Consider the following 19572-nt stretch of genomic DNA (forward strand, 5'->3'; position numbering starts at 1 on the left):
TTTTAGCTTTCCTTTAACTTTTGTAATTTGCTTTCTTTTAATTTATTGCTTAATCTATGGTTTTATTTGAACTAAATTTTGAACAGAAACCTATTGACAGTACTGTGTGTATAAATTCTGTTATACATATAAACTTGACAAAAAACTTACACAAAAGCCCCCGGGAACCAATAGAAAATATCCTAACATTTATGAATGAAATAAAAAGTTAAATTGAGTTTTATAGTCAGGAAATCATGCAGTCACTTATTTCACCTGTATGATCATGCAATCACTGATCATACAGGTGAAATAAAGTAATACATCAAGGTGATGATCTACTGTTTACTGCACCTTGTCCTTATGTCCACACAGACACAGAGAGAGAGAGAGAGAGAGAGAGAGAGAGAGAGAGAGAGAGAGAGAGAGAGATGAGTGATAACAATTGTAACAAATAAAACAAAATGATAGTGGTGAATTCTTTGCTAAATCTTCCTGACATTTCTGATGTAACTCTGATGTCACACTCTGCCTTCTTTAGATCAGCTCTCAAAGCCAGAAGTGAAATATAATTTATTCATGTAATTGTACTTCTTTACTTAAGTTGTATTTTGGAAGATCTGTACTTTACTCAAGTATTATTAAAATACTGGTATTTTTATTCAAGAGAAAAACCACTTTTCACTTTCTGTTTTCATTATGATCTTCAAAGTACTTACCATTCAGGTGTGTTATCACTTTTTTGTTTGTTTTTAATAATTAAACATTAAATTAGCTAACATGTAAGGAAAGTTCTAGATTTGTCTGAGTTAGCAGAATAGTTATTTAATAAATTAATTGAGCAGATTTTTTTGGGATGTTTTTGTGAGATGGAGTTCTTTATGATGGGTATTTGATGAGTAATAAATAAACCTCCCAAAACTCACCTTAACAAGGGAGAGTAAAATGTCCTGAATCCCACAGGAATTATTATTACTATTATTATTATTATTATTATTATTATTATTATTATTATTATTATTAATCGTCTACTCGTGTTCTTTTATCGTGAACTTGTGATCTTTTATCGTGTTATTGAAAAAATCCTAGTCCTGATGTTTACACTCGAGTAATACACATAAAATCAAATAAATTCTACTGTAGTAGTGATTAATGAATAAATTTTAGATGGAAGAATAAAAAACTGAGGCATGGTCTCCTACTTTCTCTGTATGTTCCACACCTCTGAGGAGTAAAATATCAGGCTTTAGAAAAGTCTTTCTGAAGCACAGAGACATAAATTGTGTTGTAATATTGTTTATTATTGCAACATTGACATTCAAACAAGAACATCTTATTTTAAAAAAAAACATTTTATAATCAAGCACATTCTGTGATTAATATTTTCACTGATATAACATGATTAATTTTTAAATGTTGTTATGAAGAAGAAAAAAGAAAGAGAAAAGGTAAAACAGTGTGTATATATAGTGATTACTCTAAATCTAATAAATGTTTCCTAATTTTTTTTTTTTTCTTTTCTGTTGTCACTAATACAGGCAAAGCTTCTCTGTTTATGACTTAAGTTGCTGTTCCTGCTGGGTTCTGTTCAGAAGAGTCGTGTCTTTCATCAGATATATTTATCCAAACTCTCAACAGCTTGTTCTTTAGTAAAGTCTCTCCATTCCCTGGGGATCTCACCTTCACCCTGAAATGTTTTCTCATAGTGCTTTTCCAGATCTTTCTGGAATTTGCACACAAACCATTTCCAGTATGCGAGCTGTGAATTATCAGGGGTGATGCTCCAGGTAGCATAAACTCCTCCTGCTGTTCTGTATGATTTGAAAGGTACAGACACATCTGTATCATGTCTGGGGTAGAAAGCTTTACAACTTTGCACAAGTGTTGTGCAGAAATCAGCATCGAGATTTGTTGTATCTCTGTAATACGTCCCATTGATACCATCTACCCTGTGGAAAGGGACGCTGTGATCTCCATCATGATCCTCCATTGTGTTGGTGCAGATGGCTTTACAGAATGGACACTGAACCCAGCAGCATCGACAGAGGTGTTCAATCAGGATCTCATCTGGCTTCTTCCTGAACTTCTCCATTTTGATGTCTTTTACACTGTTAAAGCTTTTGTATAGCTCTGACATCATTTCAGTGAGACCTTCACTAACACGCTGCTGTAGAAAATCAAAGTCTGTAATTTCTTTGTGATCAGTGAAGGTTATTTCTTTTAAGCTCAGTTCATCTTTTAGTGAACTGGTAAAACTTCTCAGCCACATGTCTGCATCACCGCGGCTGTTCTTCACCTCTTCAGTTGCAGTGTGAACAGCATTTCTTACTCTCTGTATTTTGTCTTTTAGATTTCCTTTAAAAAGGTTCAGAACTGTGGTGTCATTTTCAGTAATGTACTTATTCACCTTCTCTGTAATGAAGTGTTCGAAGTGCTTTCGGGGATTATGAATGTACTCTTTGTACCTCTCAAAGTTCTCCTCCTCTGCCAGACATTTCAGGACGTGTTTCTCAAGGTTTGATCTGTTACCGTTAAACTCTGGCATGTCTGATCTGATCTGTGATGCCAAATCAGTAGCAGTTTTATTGTAAACTGCTTGCAGGATGGATTCTCTCAGGTTACTGCAGATCAGTTCACCAAACACTTTTGTTGTTGTTGCTCCTCTGCAGTAGTTTGTAAAGACACTGTAATATTGTGGTTTCTGCTTGGACAGATAAACTCTTGGATCATTTGCAACCCTGAATTGTTTATGGCACTCAGTAAATCTGTGACTTGCAAGTTCACACACATGAAGACTGAGATCCAGAGTGAATTCCTTTCTGAGCTTAATTCTCTGGTTTTCTCTGTGATGTTGCTCAACTCTCTTCCTGACATGGTCTGTTATTTCCTGTATGTAGCTGTCTTTGTACCCAAGTCTGGCGATTTTGTTACATGTCTCTTTAATTAATCCCTTGGTTTCTTGGATCACATTTATAGTCAGAGTCCTTACTAAATCATTGTCTTCAAAAGAAGGTTTATTCATGCCAGGAACATAATGAAGAACATTCTGTCTTATGAGTTTTGAAATGTACGGTGAATAATCTCCCAGTCTGTCTATTTGTTTGTAGTCTTGCTGATATTTCCGCCTCCACACAGAAGCTTCTTCATTACCTTCAGACAGAATCTGTACAGCATCCTCCCATAAATCAAAAGTTCTCTCTGGAGGTGTGTGTTTTGTCAGTTCAGTGACCCATTTATCCCATAATTTATCAAATTCATCTTTAAGAACTTCTTCATTAGTTGTTGTGCTTTTGAGTTTCAGAGCGAGGTCTTTGCTCAGATTGAACAGTTTTTCATCATTCTGTGTCCTTTTATGTTCAAAAGTCTCCCGTGCTTTTTGCTGTTGTAAAACTTCATTCACATTTTGTTTTGTGTCTTTGACAAGGTCTTCATGAAGCTGTGTGATTTTGTTTTCACATCTCACTCTCCACTGAATTAAAATCTCTTTGTCTTTGTCCTCTTCAAAGAAACTCTTCATTGATTTGTCCACTTCCTCTTTGGTCTTTTTCATGGAAGAATAAAGATCTTTTTCTTCAATTCTTTCCAGTTTTTCATTTTCAATTCTATTGTAAAGTTTTTCTTCAATGTCTAACATGGCACTTCTGAGGGTCCAGGTCCATTTTCCAAACTCATTCTCCAGTTTTCTGTACACTGCTATCTCCAGTGTGTTTTTGAAGCTAAACACAAAGTTCTCGTGGAGTAATGCATTCCAAAGATCACTGATGCGTGATTTAAACTGGGAGAGAGTCATACCAGGAGACTCGCCAGCTTTTTTGAAAATGGCGTTCTTTAGATTCTGAATGTTTCTGCTGTAGCTTGGGTTTGGTGGTGCCATTGGTGGGCTGCCCTCCCAGAGCTGCGCAAAATAATGCACATCATCTTGGACATTGAATTCAATGACATCACTGAAACACTCAGCTTCACTTTCTTCTTCTTTTGCAGCCAATTTTGTCATTTCATCCAGTTTTTCCTGTAAACGTCTCCTTCCCTCCATGTTTTTCTCACTAGCTGTGATGTCACTGACATTCTGATGCACAAAGATGCAGCTGGGATTCAGTCTGACCTTCTTCATCCTCAGGAAGGCTTGAACAACAATCTGAAGGATGTCCTGCATCTCAGCAGGGTTCTCTCCAAAGATGTTGATCAAAGTCAAGTTTCCAAGACCAACAACAAATGTGGCGAGTTCATTGTCATGATGTTGAGTGGATTTTCCTGTGAGCTCAAGTGCTCGAAGCCCTTCGGTATCTACAATAAGAATGTAGTCAAACTTCAGCTCTTCTTTCATCTCCTCCGACACTCTGACCAGCTGCATGAAGGCTCCTCTGGTGCACCTTCCAGCACTGACAGCAAACTGGAGTCCAAACATGGCATTCAGCATGGTGGATTTCCCAGAGCTCTGAATCCCCAGAACTGACAGCACAAACACTCTCTGGTCTCCCAGTATCTTCACAAGTTCATCTAGAACTGCTGAAACCCAGATCACAGGAACATGAGCAGCATCACCATCCATCAGCTCCAGTGGATGGCCAGATTTCATGAGTTCTGCTGCAAGCTTGGGGAGAAAGATCAAGGTTTTTTCTTCAGATCGTTTCTTGTGTGTTTGTACAGAAATAAAAGACTCGTATATCTGACCCATCTCTCTGAAGATGTGTTCCAAACCAAAGGTTGCTGCATTCAGTTGTTCTGAAAGCTCCTCAAGTTCTTTTTGCTCCAGCTTCATTTTATCTGATTTATCATGATTCTTCTTAAGGTCTAAAACTGCTGTCCACTTTTCATTGTATTTGAGATGAAGAGCGGAAAGATAATCTGAGGTGCGTTTGTCCAGGAGAATCCCAACCCATTTTAAAAAGAATAATTTTTCATTTTCTCTTGGACGATCCAGTGAGGAAATGAATTGTTCCATAAGACCAGAGAGTCTGTATTTATGCTGCTCCTCACGGATTTGCTTCATTTCTCTTTGTTTTCTACTCTTTTGTATTTCTATGTTGTTCCCTTGAAGTCGATGCAGGTCTTTGTTCATCTCACACCAGTCATGCCATAACTTCCCCTGACAGGGCAGATGTTTTTCCTTTAATTTGGACACTTCATTTCCCTCCAACTGGCTCATGATCTTCACTGCAGCTTCTTTCCCTCTCTTGCATTCAGGGTCATCTTCATCTTTTGTAATCACTTCAGTTTTGTACAAATCTTCAATTTTGAAAACTGAAGGTGACTTTGAAAAACATTCTTTGATAGTCGTTCTGAGGTTCTTGGCTACATCTGACTGATTTCTGTCTTTAAGGCTGATTCTGTATTTTCCATTCCTAGATACAGCGACACCTGATTCATCTTCTGGAAGTAGACAAATCAGTGGTTTTGTGTCTCTGTAGAGCTTCTGTAGTATCTCCTTATATGTTGCGTTTTTAGGATCAGAAAAAAGTACAACATTCACTGAGGACATTTCAGTCAGGATATCCAGTTGCTCTTTATTAGTTCCTGCATCACCATGGAGATTACAGAATGCAACACAGTCAGGGAAATAATCCGTTTCCTTCCCAGATGGGCAGTACCAAGCAATCTCCACCACTCCATCCAGCAGAAACCGGTTTCTGCTGCTGTTGGGACAGTGTCTGTGGAAGAACATGTGATGTTTCTCATTGATCAAGCTGTTCATCAGCTGAGACTTGGATGAGGATGCAGAGCCGAACCTGAAGAAAGCCACCATTGGAGTTTCAGCTTCAGAAATCGCCTGGGTTTTGTTGATAACTTTACTAGAGGAGTCAGTGATCTTCCAACTCTTTCTGATTTGGCGAAAGGTCCACAGAGGAAACTCGATCTCTCTGGTGAAGGGATTGGGCACCAGCAGAGGCAGAGCGTACTGACACTGAGCCAGTTTATTCACTATTAGCTGCTTTAGGAAATGATCAGAGCAGTGAAACACTGCCATCTGGACATCCATGGGGTGAACAGGATATTTATGGCTTTCACTATCCAAACATGTCTCCTTCCATAAAAAATCAGCAAAGTCATCATCATCATCATCTTCTCCATCTCCTGTGTTTAAGTAAGTGTGTTCTGAATTGTTGGAGTCTTCCTTAGTTGTAATGTACCTTGCTGTGTAGTCCATCATTAGCATCCTTTGTAGAAAGGTTTCCACTAAGTCTTTCTCTGTACAAGGCTCCTTCCAGTGTAATGAACATGAAGTTATTTGAAGAACTTCTAAAGTTTTCATTTTTTGTTTTTGCTTTTCATTAAGATTAAGGCTAATAAACAGTTGCTCTGGTTTTGTAATTTCAAGCTTTTCCTTTTCTTCATGTTTTGATGTGTCTTCTCCAGATTCTGTCATCTTTTCCTGTAAAATATTTCATACATTTAAACATTTTCAGTTTATTTTTAGATGACTATTTAATTTGTCTGTTTGTCTTGGTAAATTACTGGTTAAAATACAAAAGCCTACCCTCACTCAGGTCTCTGAAAAGCTGTGAAAAAGACTAACCCAGCTCCTGAACCTATGCAAATGTAATAAATGAACCCCTTCAGAATGCAAAAAAAAAACATGGGAAAGGGCTTGTGTTTCCACCATGGAGAAGATTCATATCACAGCACACATCCTACACATCCTCAGAATGCAGTATTATTTTCTTTGTACTATAGGCAGTGGTGGTTCAGTGGTGTATGTCTGGTAAACAGAAATTTTGTTTATTGGTTATCCTCTTTTTATTAACAGCATCATTTTGTATCTGCATTATATTTTTTGCATATGATTTTTCTTTTGATTCCTAGTTGGAAAGGTTTTGTTGTTATAGGAAACATATATGGCCTGACGTGAAGCAGAAGAATCTGGTTTATACTTGGAGCATGATTTTGTGTGTGTGCAGAAGCTGCAGTAATGTGAGTGGCATTGTTCACGCACTCGCTGCGTATCTTAAGTACATCTGGAAGATTTAAAAGCAATGTTCACTAGATGCACATCAAAGTCAAAACATCCCTGCCATCAGGTTTCCAAGTCGAAGCAAGATCATGCAGAGCCATGGCAAACACACTGACAAGCTCTGTCTCTCTGTAAACTTTCCATGATTGTTATAAGCTATGTCTCAAATCGAAAACTCTTACATTCAAAAATATTTACTAATCTAGAAAATCCAGAAGGCTGGTACACAAAACAGAGCTTTCAGTAGGTGTGAAGGCTTCATAGGTTTTTAAAACTCAAACAGTAACTGTAATAGAAAACTGGTTAGTGTTAGCGCTCAATAACTCTCTAGAATAGTACATAAATACCGTATGTGATTTGAGACACAATGCTAGCATGTTTAGCAGAGGTAGATGGACAGGGGAATTTGTCAGTTTTATTACCAATTTAACCATGGCTTGTCTAAATGTGAGTCCCAGTAGCATTTCAAAATATTACCACACAAAATCTGCCTTTGGTATTTCTAATATTAATTTGTCAAATAAATGAATGAAACAAAAGAGGAGATAATGAGTTTCTCATGCGACCCCATTTGTAAATCAAGTGACCCCATGTTTGGGAACTCCTCTCCCATAGTTGTTTTTTGCTTGGTTTGGAGATATAGAGATAAAGATAAATGCCTGAGCTCTACAGAACATCACAAATCTCCCTCAATGCCCATTAGATTTGGGCATGAGACTAGGATATGTTTCACTGCACACCCTAGAGAGGTTAATCACGTAGGTATACAAATTGGTAACCACTGGACATCCAGGTATGAGAAAAATTGGAAAAATAGAAAGAAACCCATGGGGAAAACATTGTGGCCCCAAGCTGCCTGTGTTTACTTTACAGAGCACAAATAGTGACAATTCCATTTGGGGTGACTTGGAATCCTCTATCAGGAAGCAAAATTAAACAGGCAGCAAAAAGAGAAAGTTCCCTTTAGAACCTTTCACCAGGAAAAAACAATGAAGTGACTGTTGAGTGAAAATGCTGTTATTCTTCCTTCATCAATACCAGTAGTTTTATATGTAAGTGTACACTGTATTCTGGAAAAGATTCTGGCTTTAGAGTCGCACATTCAGGAATTATAAAGGACTACTGATACTGAGGAATCAGAAATAGAGTTCTAGATACTTTATTGGTGAGCTCCCAATTTCCCACATTAGAGCCCTTTCAGCGGGGCAAATGGGTGATGACTCAGGAGAACAGTTACATAACAGCCAAATCTAAGGCTTGTCCATGGGAACTCCACTCCTCTCCTACATACAGTAGATATAAAAAGTCTACACAACCCTGTTAAAAGTTTTTGTGATGAAAAAATGAAACTAAGATAAATCATGTCAGACTTTTTCCACCCTCAACGTGAAATTACAATGTATAAAAATTAAGTGAAAAATAATCAGAAACATTTTTAGGGAAAAATAGAAAAAATAAAAAAAAAATTACAGTAACCTGGTTGCATAAGTATACACACCCTTTTATAATTGGGGTTGTGGCTGTGTTCAGAATGAACCAATCACATTCAATCTCATGTTCAAAAGTAATTATCATACAGCTGTAATCAATTAAATTATTCTGATTAAACCCCAAATAAAGACCAGCTGTTTCTGTAGGATTTTCTTCGGTGTTTTCATCTTCATGATTTCATCCGACTGCTGAAGCCATGGATCTCAAAGAGCTTACCAAGCCTGTATAAGGTTTCACTGTGGAAAGATATCGATCAGGAGAGGAGTATAAAAGAACTTCCAAAACATTAGATGTACCATGAAACACCATGAAGGCCATCACCAACAAGTAGAGAAAATGGAGCACCACAGTGACATCACCAAGAACAGGACGTCCCTCCAAAATTTATAAAAGGACAAGACAAAAACTTGCCAGGGAGGCTGCCAAGAGACCTACGGCAACATTAAAGGAGCTGCAGGAATATCTGATTGTCGACATGTACTGAGTATTCTCTGCATGTGACAACAACCTCTCATATTCTTCACATGTCTGGGCTGTGGGATAGGGTGGCTAGACTGAAGTCCTTTCTCACAAAAAACATTCAAGCTCAACTAAATCACCCCAAACCATGTGGCAAAATGTGTTATGGTCTGATGAGAACAATTCCAAATGGTATAATAATTCTATAATTCCAAAAGGTATGTTTGGTGCAAAAAAAGTACATTACCAAAAGAACACCATCCCCATGGCGAAGCATGGTGGTGGCAGCATCATGCTTTAGGGCTGCTTTCTTCAGCCAGAACTGGGGCTTTTATCAAGGTGGAGGGAATCATGAATAGCTACAAATACCAGTCAATTTTACTGCAAAACCTTCAGGTGTCTGCTAGTGAGCTGAAGATGAAAAAGAATTTCACCTTTCAGCAGGACAACGACCCAAACACACATCCAGATTAACAAAGGAACGGTTTAACCAAAAGAAGATCAGTGTTTCTGAATGGCCGAGCCAGAACCCAGACCTGAATCCAACTAAAAATCTGTGGGGTGACCTGAAGCGGCTGTGCACAGGAGATGCCCTCACGATTTGACAGAGTTAGAATGCTTTTGCAAGAGAGTGGCAATATATTGCTTCGAGATGTGCCACACTGATAGACTCTCACCCAAAAAGACTGAATGGGATGTTAAGATCTAAAGGTGCTTCAACTAAGCAATAGTTTAGGGGTGTGCAAACTTATGCAACCAGGTCACTGTACATTTTTATTTTTCATTTTTCCACCAAAATGATTCTTATGGCTGCAATTTCACAATAAAGATAGAAAAGTTCTGACATGATTTATCTTTTTTTGTTTGTTTGTTTTTTTTACATCACAAGAACCTGCCATTTTAACAGGGCTGTGTAGACTTTTTATAGCCATTGCTTTAAGCTTTAATTTGACTGGATAAGAAACTGCTTACCTTTCCTTTTTCTGCCAGTTCTTCAATGATGTGTGTAACTTTCTTCTCTTGTGGCAGGTGAGTGCTATGGTCTATGAAAAAAAGGTAAAAATGAAAAGTACAAATGAAATTTATGGAGAATGTTTTGTATTCTACTTGATGAATAAGGGCTGATTTTTTAACAGAAAAAAATCAACGGCAGCCTCTTCATGCTCATGCTAAGGTTAACTACTCAATCAGTGGCTCTTGTAACTTTGTATATAAATAATGTGATCTCTTGAGACACTTTTACAAATGCAGACAAATGAAATGAAAATCTGGATAAATAAAATTGAACATGACGTAAAACCACACTGACTCTGTTTCCTGTAGTTATGTACTGTATCCTTTTAAAATATACATTTAAAATATCCACCAACAGCCTCAATCTACCCAAAGAAACATAGACAGCTCTGGAAGATCTCAGCAAAAGGAAAGACATTGTGATCAGATCAGCAGATGAAGGTGGGGCAGTTGTTTTCTGGAGAAAAGACTGTTACATCAAGGAAGCAGAGATGCACTTTTCCTATTCCAGCTTCTATAGTTATATTGGTCTTTAAATTAAGTAATGAATGAGTGCAAATTGCAGAGTTTCAAATTTAATTTTAAATAATTTTGTTTTAACTTCATATTGAGAGTTAACAGCAGCAAATTCCAAATCAAAATGCCACACTTTAAATCAACTTCAGATCTTTTATCTGCTTATTGTAAGTGAAATAATGAGGAAATAACACACACCTAGCCATGGAAGAACTGAGCAGCCAATTGTCTAATTACTTTTAGTCTCTTAATTTCAGCTTCAATATACTGTGTTAGGCAGCCAAACTAACAATAGTTTTTCTTTTCAGTGTTCAAATTTTTGTGGCCCTGACTTAATACCCATGTATACACACATATGTTTCTGGTATTCATAAGACAAGAAAATCATACACCACCTTTCTGCCTCCCCGTGTCTTGCTGGTGTTCTTTAAACTTTAATTCTGTGTTGTAGTTCTCAGCAGTGTAGTAGCGCTGATTGTTCTCAGACAAGAGATCATCAATCTTCTCCAGCAGTGTTCTCATTTCTGATTGGTTCTTCATGCTCTTGCTGCATGTGCAGTATCTGCCTCCACACTTCTTCATCAGTTGCTCTAGAACAGTGTTGTTCTTCAGGTCATCTGTGATGGTGCCACACTCCTCCTCTCTCTCATAAATGAACAGAATCATCACAAAGGAAAGAACATGTTCTCCAAATTTTCTTTCCAGCCATTCAAGTCCCATTTTATCATCATCTGTAAATTGTCCCAGTTTCAGGACAAAGATGAAGGACTGGATGTTGCTTTCATTAACTAACTGACCAGGGATGTGGTCCACAGAATCCACGGACAAAGCACTCTCATGCAAGTCCAGTATGTTGACCACTGACAGTGCACGTCCTGACACTTTTATTTTTCTGGAGATGTGGGCCTGATCTGGAGGAACATGTTCTGCTCCAAGTAGTATATTTTCCTCTCCAAGGTCGACTGCAGAGGTGTTTCCAAACAGCACAACAGTGAAACTGGAGGAATCACTCGTGCATTCAACATCACAAACTGATAAATCAGATGCGCCTACAGTCATTTCTTCAGTAACATCTTCTTGTGGTGCTTCAATGGTTGTAATAATATTTTCTGAACACCCATCAGCTTGTTTGTGTTCAGGAGCTTCTCTTGGAGTTTTTAGGCAACCACCAGTGACCTCATTCTTTATTTCCGTATGCAGCTTGATATCATCTGGAGAGGGTGTGGCTTCCTGACCAGTAGCATCTTCATTCTCATCAGCTTGGGAATGTCTGGATGTCACAGTACTGTTTATTTCACCTCGCAATGACACGTTGTTTTTCTTCGTGTCTTCATTATCCTGGAACAAAGGTAATGTTATCATTTATTGTCTCACTTTATTTTTAAATCAGTAATATGTAAAAATTATGTTATTAAGAAACTGACATAATACCACTGTGTAAAGATAAACTCTATATTTCTTTAAGGGAAGCTCTCCTTTATGTTTAATTAAAACTCTATTTTTCTTTTTTAAGGTTTTATTTGCATTTCTTGTAATATGTCCTCAGTAATCTGTACTCACCTCACATTGTCCTGGTGGTATTTGGTTTTCCAGTCTGGTATCGGTCTGATCTGTGCAGTCTTGTCTACAGGAATCTTAAAGAAACGATAGAAACAGATGTTATTTGAAAGTGGACTTTTTCAAAAATGATGATGAGACTCCATCAGTAATGAAGCTAAAATCCTAGCTGACAATCTCTCACCAAACTTTATTTATTACCTTACGATTTCTCACTCAGATTTCTTTTTACATTTTGTAAAAATTTGTTAAATCATTTATCACCTTTATTGTCGCAATGTTCAGTATCTTCTTCATTGTCCACATGTGGATTGTGGATCTTTTCACGATCTTGACTCGCTTTACTGCCAATTTCTTCTGTGTGTGAGATCTGCTCGGTCACTGGCTGGGTGTCTGTTTCATCACCTGGAGCTTGATCTGCCATGCCTTCTTTCTCTAAATTACATTCATAAAATTCTGAAACAGAGTGTAAGTATACTGTGTATACTGTCACTGACTTAAAAAACAAAAAAGTGTTTTGTTTCACTGAATTCGAAACACGTATCCATCTTACCAGCAACATATCTGTGTTTGATAAATAAGGCAATTCTCATGCTCATGTTTATATTGGTCTATCTAAGCTATTAGCTTCATCAATCTGCTAGTTCATTACTTTTTGCAGATGAAAATGTGTAAGAAGAGGAAATACTGAAAACTACTTTTGAATTGGTTTTTGAATGACAGCAAGTCAATAGAAAAATAGGGGTCTCATTATCAACACCCCATTTATTCAGCTTTGGCCCAATGACTACTGCATGTTTTAATGCGCATCTATTGACGTAAAAACAGTAAGATGTACAGAAATGCATTATGTCTGAAAGACCCACTTTTTTGTAATTAGTGTTTTGCACAGTAGACATTGCAATCACAGTGCATTTAAAAACTAATCCTTTTAAACAAAACTCAAAAAAGTATAATAAGAAAAACTGAGATTGTAAGAATAACTTTAGGATACATATAATTGTTAGGGCCATAATGATACAATCAACATTATAATAATAAAGTAGGCTAACATTACACCCCAAATAACTAAATACATTTTCAGTCAGATCCATAAGTATTTGGACAGTGACAGAATTTTCATAATTTTGACTCTGTACACCACCACAATGGATTTGAAATGAAGTATTTTTGAAATGAAGCATGTGATTGAAGTGTAGACTTTCAGCTTTAATTCAAGGGCTTAAACAAAAAGGCTCAGAAGTAATTGGACAAATTAACCTAATTATAAATATTAGGATTATTTTCAATACTTGGATGCAAATATTTTTAATTTTTAACATTTAACATTTAATTTCTTTGCCTTAAGAAGTTCTTGGGTTGCTTTTTCTTGGTACGTTTTGTGTCATTATCCATCTGTACTGTGAAGCTCCTCAATCAGTTTTGCAGCATTTGAATGAATCTGAGCAGAAAGTATAGCTCTATACACTTCAGAATTCATCCTGCTACTTCTATCAGCAGTCACATCATCAATAAACACCAGTGACCCAGTTCCATTGGCAGCCATACATGCCCATGCCATAACACTGTCTCCACATGTTTGACAGATGATGTGGTATACTTTGGATCATGAGCCCTTCCTTTCCTTCTCCTTACTCTTCTCTTCCCATCAGTTCAAATCCATTGCAGCGGTGTACAGAGGCAAAATTGTCACTGTTCAAATACTTATGTACACACACACACACGCACACACACACACACACACACAGACACACACACACACACACACATATGATTAAACGAGCTCTTACCTGTTCTTTTAACACGTCCTGTTGCATTTGATTGGTTTGTCTTGATTTTGTCTTTAGGAAAAACTGTAGTTCTTTTCTGTCTCTCTGTAGCAAGCTCATCATCAGGTTTAAAAGACTGCTCTGCATCTTCAACATTCTCATATACAAGATGTTCTCCCCCATTATCCTTCACCATTTGGTCAATCTTCTCAAACAGCTGACAAACTGAGTCCTTGCTCCATTCATGTAACTGTGGAAAACTGTGAAGCCTCCCATGACATTCCTCGGTTAACTTGTGAATAGCAGTTTTCCTTCCTTCACCTGCTGACTTATAAAACCCACAGTCTGTGTTTATCACAGCAGAGTAGTTTATGGCTTGATCACTGAAGGAATTCAGGATGTATCTCAGTAGGTTTCTGTCCTTATGTGTAAAGTCGTGAGGCTGCACCACAAGTAAAAATGCATGAGGTCCAGGTTCAGAAAGTGAAACACACTCTTTTATTCTCTGATTCAGTTCCTCCTGAGAGAGTTTTAGGTCATACAGCTGAGGCGTGTTGATGATGGTGATGTCTCTTCCCTCCACATTTCCTCTGACACTCTCACAGTGAAGCTCTACTGAACGCGGAGGATCTTCTGTCTCAAACGCTGATCTGCCCAGGATGAAGTTTCCCACACTGCTGCTCTGTGAGAGACTTTTCCCCAACAGAATTATCCTCAGTTCAGACACTGTGGAAAATATAATGGAAGCAATAGAATAATTAATCTAACAGCCAATATCTGATCAGTCATATGATCACTGAGAAGTGCAATTTTCCTTGATGAACAGGATGTACAACACTGATCACAGGTTTTACCTTAAAACTTAAAAATTTATCTTAAAAAATTTATCTTAAAACAAAATAGCTTCAGATTTGTTCCACTGTTTAAAATGTTATTAATTAATTTTCAGTTTAAAGCCTTATATTACTTCTGTAGAAACATTTGGAACTCAGATATTGCATCACATTTAATACATGAAGGAAAACATTTCACTCTGCGTGTTGTGGAACTACATGCCTGAACAACTGAACTGTGGAAAGATGTTTTTTAATGTCACTGAGGACAGAAACTGACCGTTGATCCATAACAAGCCTGATTATTTTAATGGTATTAAAATAAAACATTATATCTTACTTATGGGAGATGGGGTCATACTTTTCCTTCTCCTCCTTCTACGGTCTGATGGATCTGTGAAAAAATAACACTGTGGTTTACTAAACATGCTACAGGACCAATGTTTAATCATGATCACATCTTACATTTAGTTACATAGGGATTACATCTGCTGTTCTTAATGTCAGAGTATCTGATCATCATTAGGTTTGTCCTTACGTTAAATCACGTCCATGGAAAGACAACGCATAGTTAAGAAGTACGGCTTCAATGATTCAACAGGGAAATGTGTTCAGTTGATTAGCTAAAAATAAGTACAATGTTCTTCATTTATGTGAAATTATGACCTTAAACGTTTCCATTTTCCATATAAGATATAAATTCACAAAATAATACTTTAATTTCAAATATGTATATGAAACGTACTTTCTATATGTACCATGGAAATATGAAATGTAACTTTATAAAAGATTTTTAAAGAAAATATTAAACACATCTGATACAGGGTCAGAAATTAACAGGGCTTGGGGAAAAATGCCTCCTGTGTGCCTCCATAAGAAGACGTTTCAGCAGCATAAATGTGATGTGTCACAAATAATTGAATAGGCACATACTGAAGTCATGTGGCTTTGTGTTAAACCCTGGAGTCAACTCTTCAAACTTTATCTCTATCATTGCAGCAGTTTATTTTTTTTTTCTTAAAAACAGCAGCTGACCTCAAAGCAATTGTTACTGTTATTTCGACTGTATGTTCATTACTTATGCAAGATGTAAACTAATAATAATAATAATAACAATAATAATAATAATCTGAAGAAAAACATGACAATGCTTTTTGGGGCTTAATGTGTTTGAAAAAAGCGATGAGTTTAGAAAAAAAATCGGAGGTTTCTTTACATCGTTGTCTTTTTAAGGGTTAATCATCACTGATGTGACTAATAATCTGGTTTATTTGTGTTTTTTAAGATGCAATGAAACACTGACATGTAACTTTCACACAACTTTCAAAAATGTGAGTGTAATCTCCAGGACAAGAACAACACCGGAAGTGCACAGCCTTTATTCACCTGCTTCTTTCCTCTTAGCCTGTGACTCAAGTCATTATTTTACACTAAAGATGTGTAAAGATATTAAACTACAATATAAACAGGTGGAGAGGAGAATGTGGAGAGTGTGTGTGTGTGTGTGTGTGAATGTGCTCCACTAGCGGATGTGTGTTCTGAGGCCTACATGTTGCATTTTATATTATACACTAATTAACACACTGTAAACATAGTGGAAATTACTTTACTCGCTTAATTTAGCGCGGAATGTTGTTTATGAATCGATTACATCCGTTTAAACTGAATTAACTGTATTTAATCCTTACCTTTAACCGACGCCATTTCATCTCTGTGATGGAGAAAGTGAAAGTAAAACTACTTCCTGCACACACACACACACACACACACACACACACACACACACACACACACACACACACTGCCATCTAGTGGTCTGTAGAGTTTCTTTTAAGTGGTCAGATTTAAAAGAACATATTACATATAGTTTACATAAAAATATTAAGCATCTCGTCAAATCCTGAGTTAATTGCTTATGCTACATTTAATTTAAGCAAGTCTCTAATTACTTATTTCAATTATGTAGATCAATTCGTATAGTATTAACGTGATCCCGTTCCTTTCTGAAATCTCGCGAGACTGCTGGCGCGACTGCGGTATTACAGTGAAGTGAATGAGCGCGCGCGCGGTAATAACAGTGCAGAGGGGAATGCTAGTGATTTTATTCAGAACTGTCACATTACATCATCACATCATGTCGGATTTAGGAAAACAAACTGTGTTTATAAATGTAAATGTTTACAGTTAGCTGTAAAATGAGCTTTTTTCCGTGTATACTCTCTTTATTAATGACCTCATGATTCCAAGCTCCTGAGGCTTTTATTCAGATTCACTGGAAGACTGATCCAGGATCAGACAAGCCTGCTGCAGCTGAGGTCCTAACGACCATTACACATCTTTATGCATGCGTGTGATTTGAACACTTTTACATGTTTAATGAGACTAATCTGCATTTAAGTGGCTGATTTCAAGATTCAAGATTCAAGATCTTTACTGTCATATGTACTTTGGTACAATGAAATGCTTATTTTGTTTTTTCCTCATGAGAAAGATGGGGTAGAAGGCAACAAACAATAAATTACAAAGACAACAAAACTACAAAAACATATGCAATAAGAGCAGTTAAGAGGAAAAAGGTTTCTCAGTAGAGTGAAGCAGTGCAGGTAGTGAGAAAGGGTCAGAGAAAGTGGAGTGTTTAAAGTGACAGTGATTTATCCTGCACATTATTATCACTCAGCCTGTTCCAGTAAATCAGTCAGACCTGTGAGAACCCACAGACATATCAGTTCAGCTTTTACATACAACTGCATACAAACTTTATACACCTTGTGTGTGTGTGTGTGTGTGTGTGTGTGTTATAATATTCCATGCTGTTGGATCTGAGGAAGGCGTGTGTCTACTTTAAAAACAAATAAATATTTTTCATCGAAATGATATAAATGTTTTATTTAGGTTATTTTCTAACCTCTCTTTTCTCTCTCTTTAAGTTAATAAGACTTTGTTAATTCGTTAATTCGTTAATTCCAGTATAAATTGTGGAGAGGATTCCTGACTAAAACACCGGAAGACCGGTGTGTGTGTGTGTGTGTGTGTGTGTGTGTGTGTGTGTGTGTGTGTGTGTGTGTGTGATCTCCACCAGGTGGCAGTGTAAAATAAACTTGTATTAATCCCTCCAGGGGAAATGTGTGTTACAGCAGTGTGATGTTCACTGAACTCCATGATTGTGATCAATGACATCACAACATCTCATTTCTGAGCTCATCACAGATATTAATAATCATTTCTACATCAATCACTGACTCCACTCTGACTCACTGACTCCACTCTGACTCACTGACTCCACTCTGACTCACTGACTCCACTCTCACTCACTGACTCCACTCTGACTCACTGACTCCACTCTCACTCACTGACTCCACTCTCACTCACTGACTCCACTCTGACTCACTGACTCCACTCTCACTCACTGACTCCACTCTGACTCACTGACTCCACTCTCACTCACTGACTCCGCTCTGACTCACTGACTCCGCTCTCACTCACTGACTCCGCTCTGACTCACTGACTCCGCTCTCACTCACTGACTCCGCTCTGACTCACTGACTCCACTCTCACTCACTGACTCCGCTCTGACTCACTGACTCCGCTCTCACTCACTGACTCCACTCTCACTCACTGACTCCACTCTGACTCACTGACTCCACTCTGACTCACTGACTCCACTCTCACTCACTGACTCCACTCTCACTCACTGACTCCACTCTCACTCACTGACTCCGCTCTGACTCACTGACTCCGCTCTGACTCACTGACTCCGCTCTGACTCACTGACTCCACTCTCACTCACTGACTCCACTCTCACTCACTGACTCCACTCTGACTCACTGACTCCACTCTCACTCACTGACTCCACTCTGACTCACTGACTCCGCTCTGACTCACTGACTCCGCTCTGACTCACTGACTCCACTCTGACTCACTGACTCCACTCTCACTCACTGACTCCATTCTCACTCACTGACTCCGCTCTGACTCACTGACTCCACTCTCACTCACTGACTCCACTCTCACTCACTGACTCCGCTCTGACTCACTGACTCCACTCTGACTCACTGACTCCACTCTGACTCACTGACTCCATTCTCACTCACTGACTCCGCTCTGACTCACTGACTCCACTCTCACTCACTGACTCCACTCTCACTCACTGACTCTGCTCTGACTCACTGACTCCACTCTGACTCACTGACTCCACTCTGACTCACTGACTCCACTCTGACTCACTGACTCCGCTCTCACTCACTGACTCTGCTCTGACTCACTGACTCCGCTCTCACTCACTGACTCCACTCTGACTCACTGACTCCGCTCTCACTCACTGACTCCACTCTCACTCACTGACTCCGCTCTCACTCACTGACTCCACTCTCACTCACTGACTCTGCTCTCACTCACTGACTCCGCTCTGACTCACTGACTCCGCTCTCACTCACTGACTCCACTCTCACTCACTGACTCCACTCTCACTCACTGACTCTGCTCTGACTCACTGACTCCACTCTCACTCACTGACTCCACTGACTCCACTCTCACTCACTGACTCCACTGACTCCACTCTTACTCACTGACCCGTCACTGGACACTTTATTTCACTAACAGATTGTTCTCATTAAAAGCTTTAAGGGTGTGTGTGTTCAGGGTGTGTGTATTCAGGGTGTGTGTGTTCAGGGTGTGTGTATTCAGGGTGTGTGTATTCAGGGTGTGTGTGTGTGTGTTCAGGGTGTGTGTGTGTTCAGGGTGTGTGTGCTCAGGGTGTGTGTGTGTTCAGGGTGTGTGTGTTCAGGGTGTGTGTGTGTTCAGGGTGTGTGTGTTCAGGGTGTGTGTGTTCAGGGTGTGTGTGCTCAGGGTGTGTGTATTCAGGGTGTGTGTGCTCAGGGTGTGTGTATTCAGGGTGTGTGTATTCAGGGTGTGTGTATTCAGGGTGTGAGTGTATTCAGGGTGTGTGTATTCAGGGTGTGTGTATTCAGGGTGTGAGTGTATTCAGGGTGTGTGTATTCAGGGTGTG

General features: G+C 38.5%; 1 protein-coding gene across 2 annotated transcripts; it reads right to left on the reverse strand.

The window, feature by feature from the left end:
- Positions 1–1275: 1275 nt before the first annotated feature.
- Positions 1276–16315, reverse strand: LOC113525082 (interferon-induced very large GTPase 1). 2 transcript variants are annotated; one of them, XM_026911521.3, is made up of 8 exons: positions 16256–16312; positions 14908–14961; positions 13756–14460; positions 12230–12400; positions 11969–12042; positions 10804–11746; positions 9851–9921; positions 1276–6349 (listed from the first exon to the last, which is right to left on the reverse strand). In XM_026911521.3, the coding sequence occupies exons 1-8, from the start codon at positions 16269–16271 to the stop codon at positions 1589–1591; spliced, it is 6795 nt and encodes a 2264-aa protein (XP_026767322.3). In that variant the 5' UTR covers positions 16272–16312; the 3' UTR covers positions 1276–1588. The 2 variants fall into 2 exon arrangements, with proteins under 2 accessions (XP_026767322.3, XP_026767321.3); XM_026911520.3 differs by having other exon boundaries at positions 1277–6349; positions 12230–12421; positions 16256–16315.
- Positions 16316–19572: the final 3257 nt, after the last annotated feature.

The sequence above is a fragment of the Pangasianodon hypophthalmus genome, chromosome 29 (genome assembly GCF_027358585.1).
Source record: "Pangasianodon hypophthalmus isolate fPanHyp1 chromosome 29, fPanHyp1.pri, whole genome shotgun sequence".
NCBI classification, from domain to species: domain Eukaryota; kingdom Metazoa; phylum Chordata; class Actinopteri; order Siluriformes; family Pangasiidae; genus Pangasianodon; species Pangasianodon hypophthalmus.

Coding starts and splice junctions, on each gene's coding strand:
- LOC113525082 (XM_026911520.3), bottom strand. Junction 14,461..14,907: donor TATGACCCCATCTCCCATAA/GTAAGATATAAT, acceptor TATTTTCCACAG/TGTCTGAACTGAGGATAATT. Junction 12,043..12,229: donor TGAACATTGCGACAATAAAG/GTGATAAATGAT, acceptor CGTTTCTTTAAG/ATTCCTGTAGACAAGACTGC.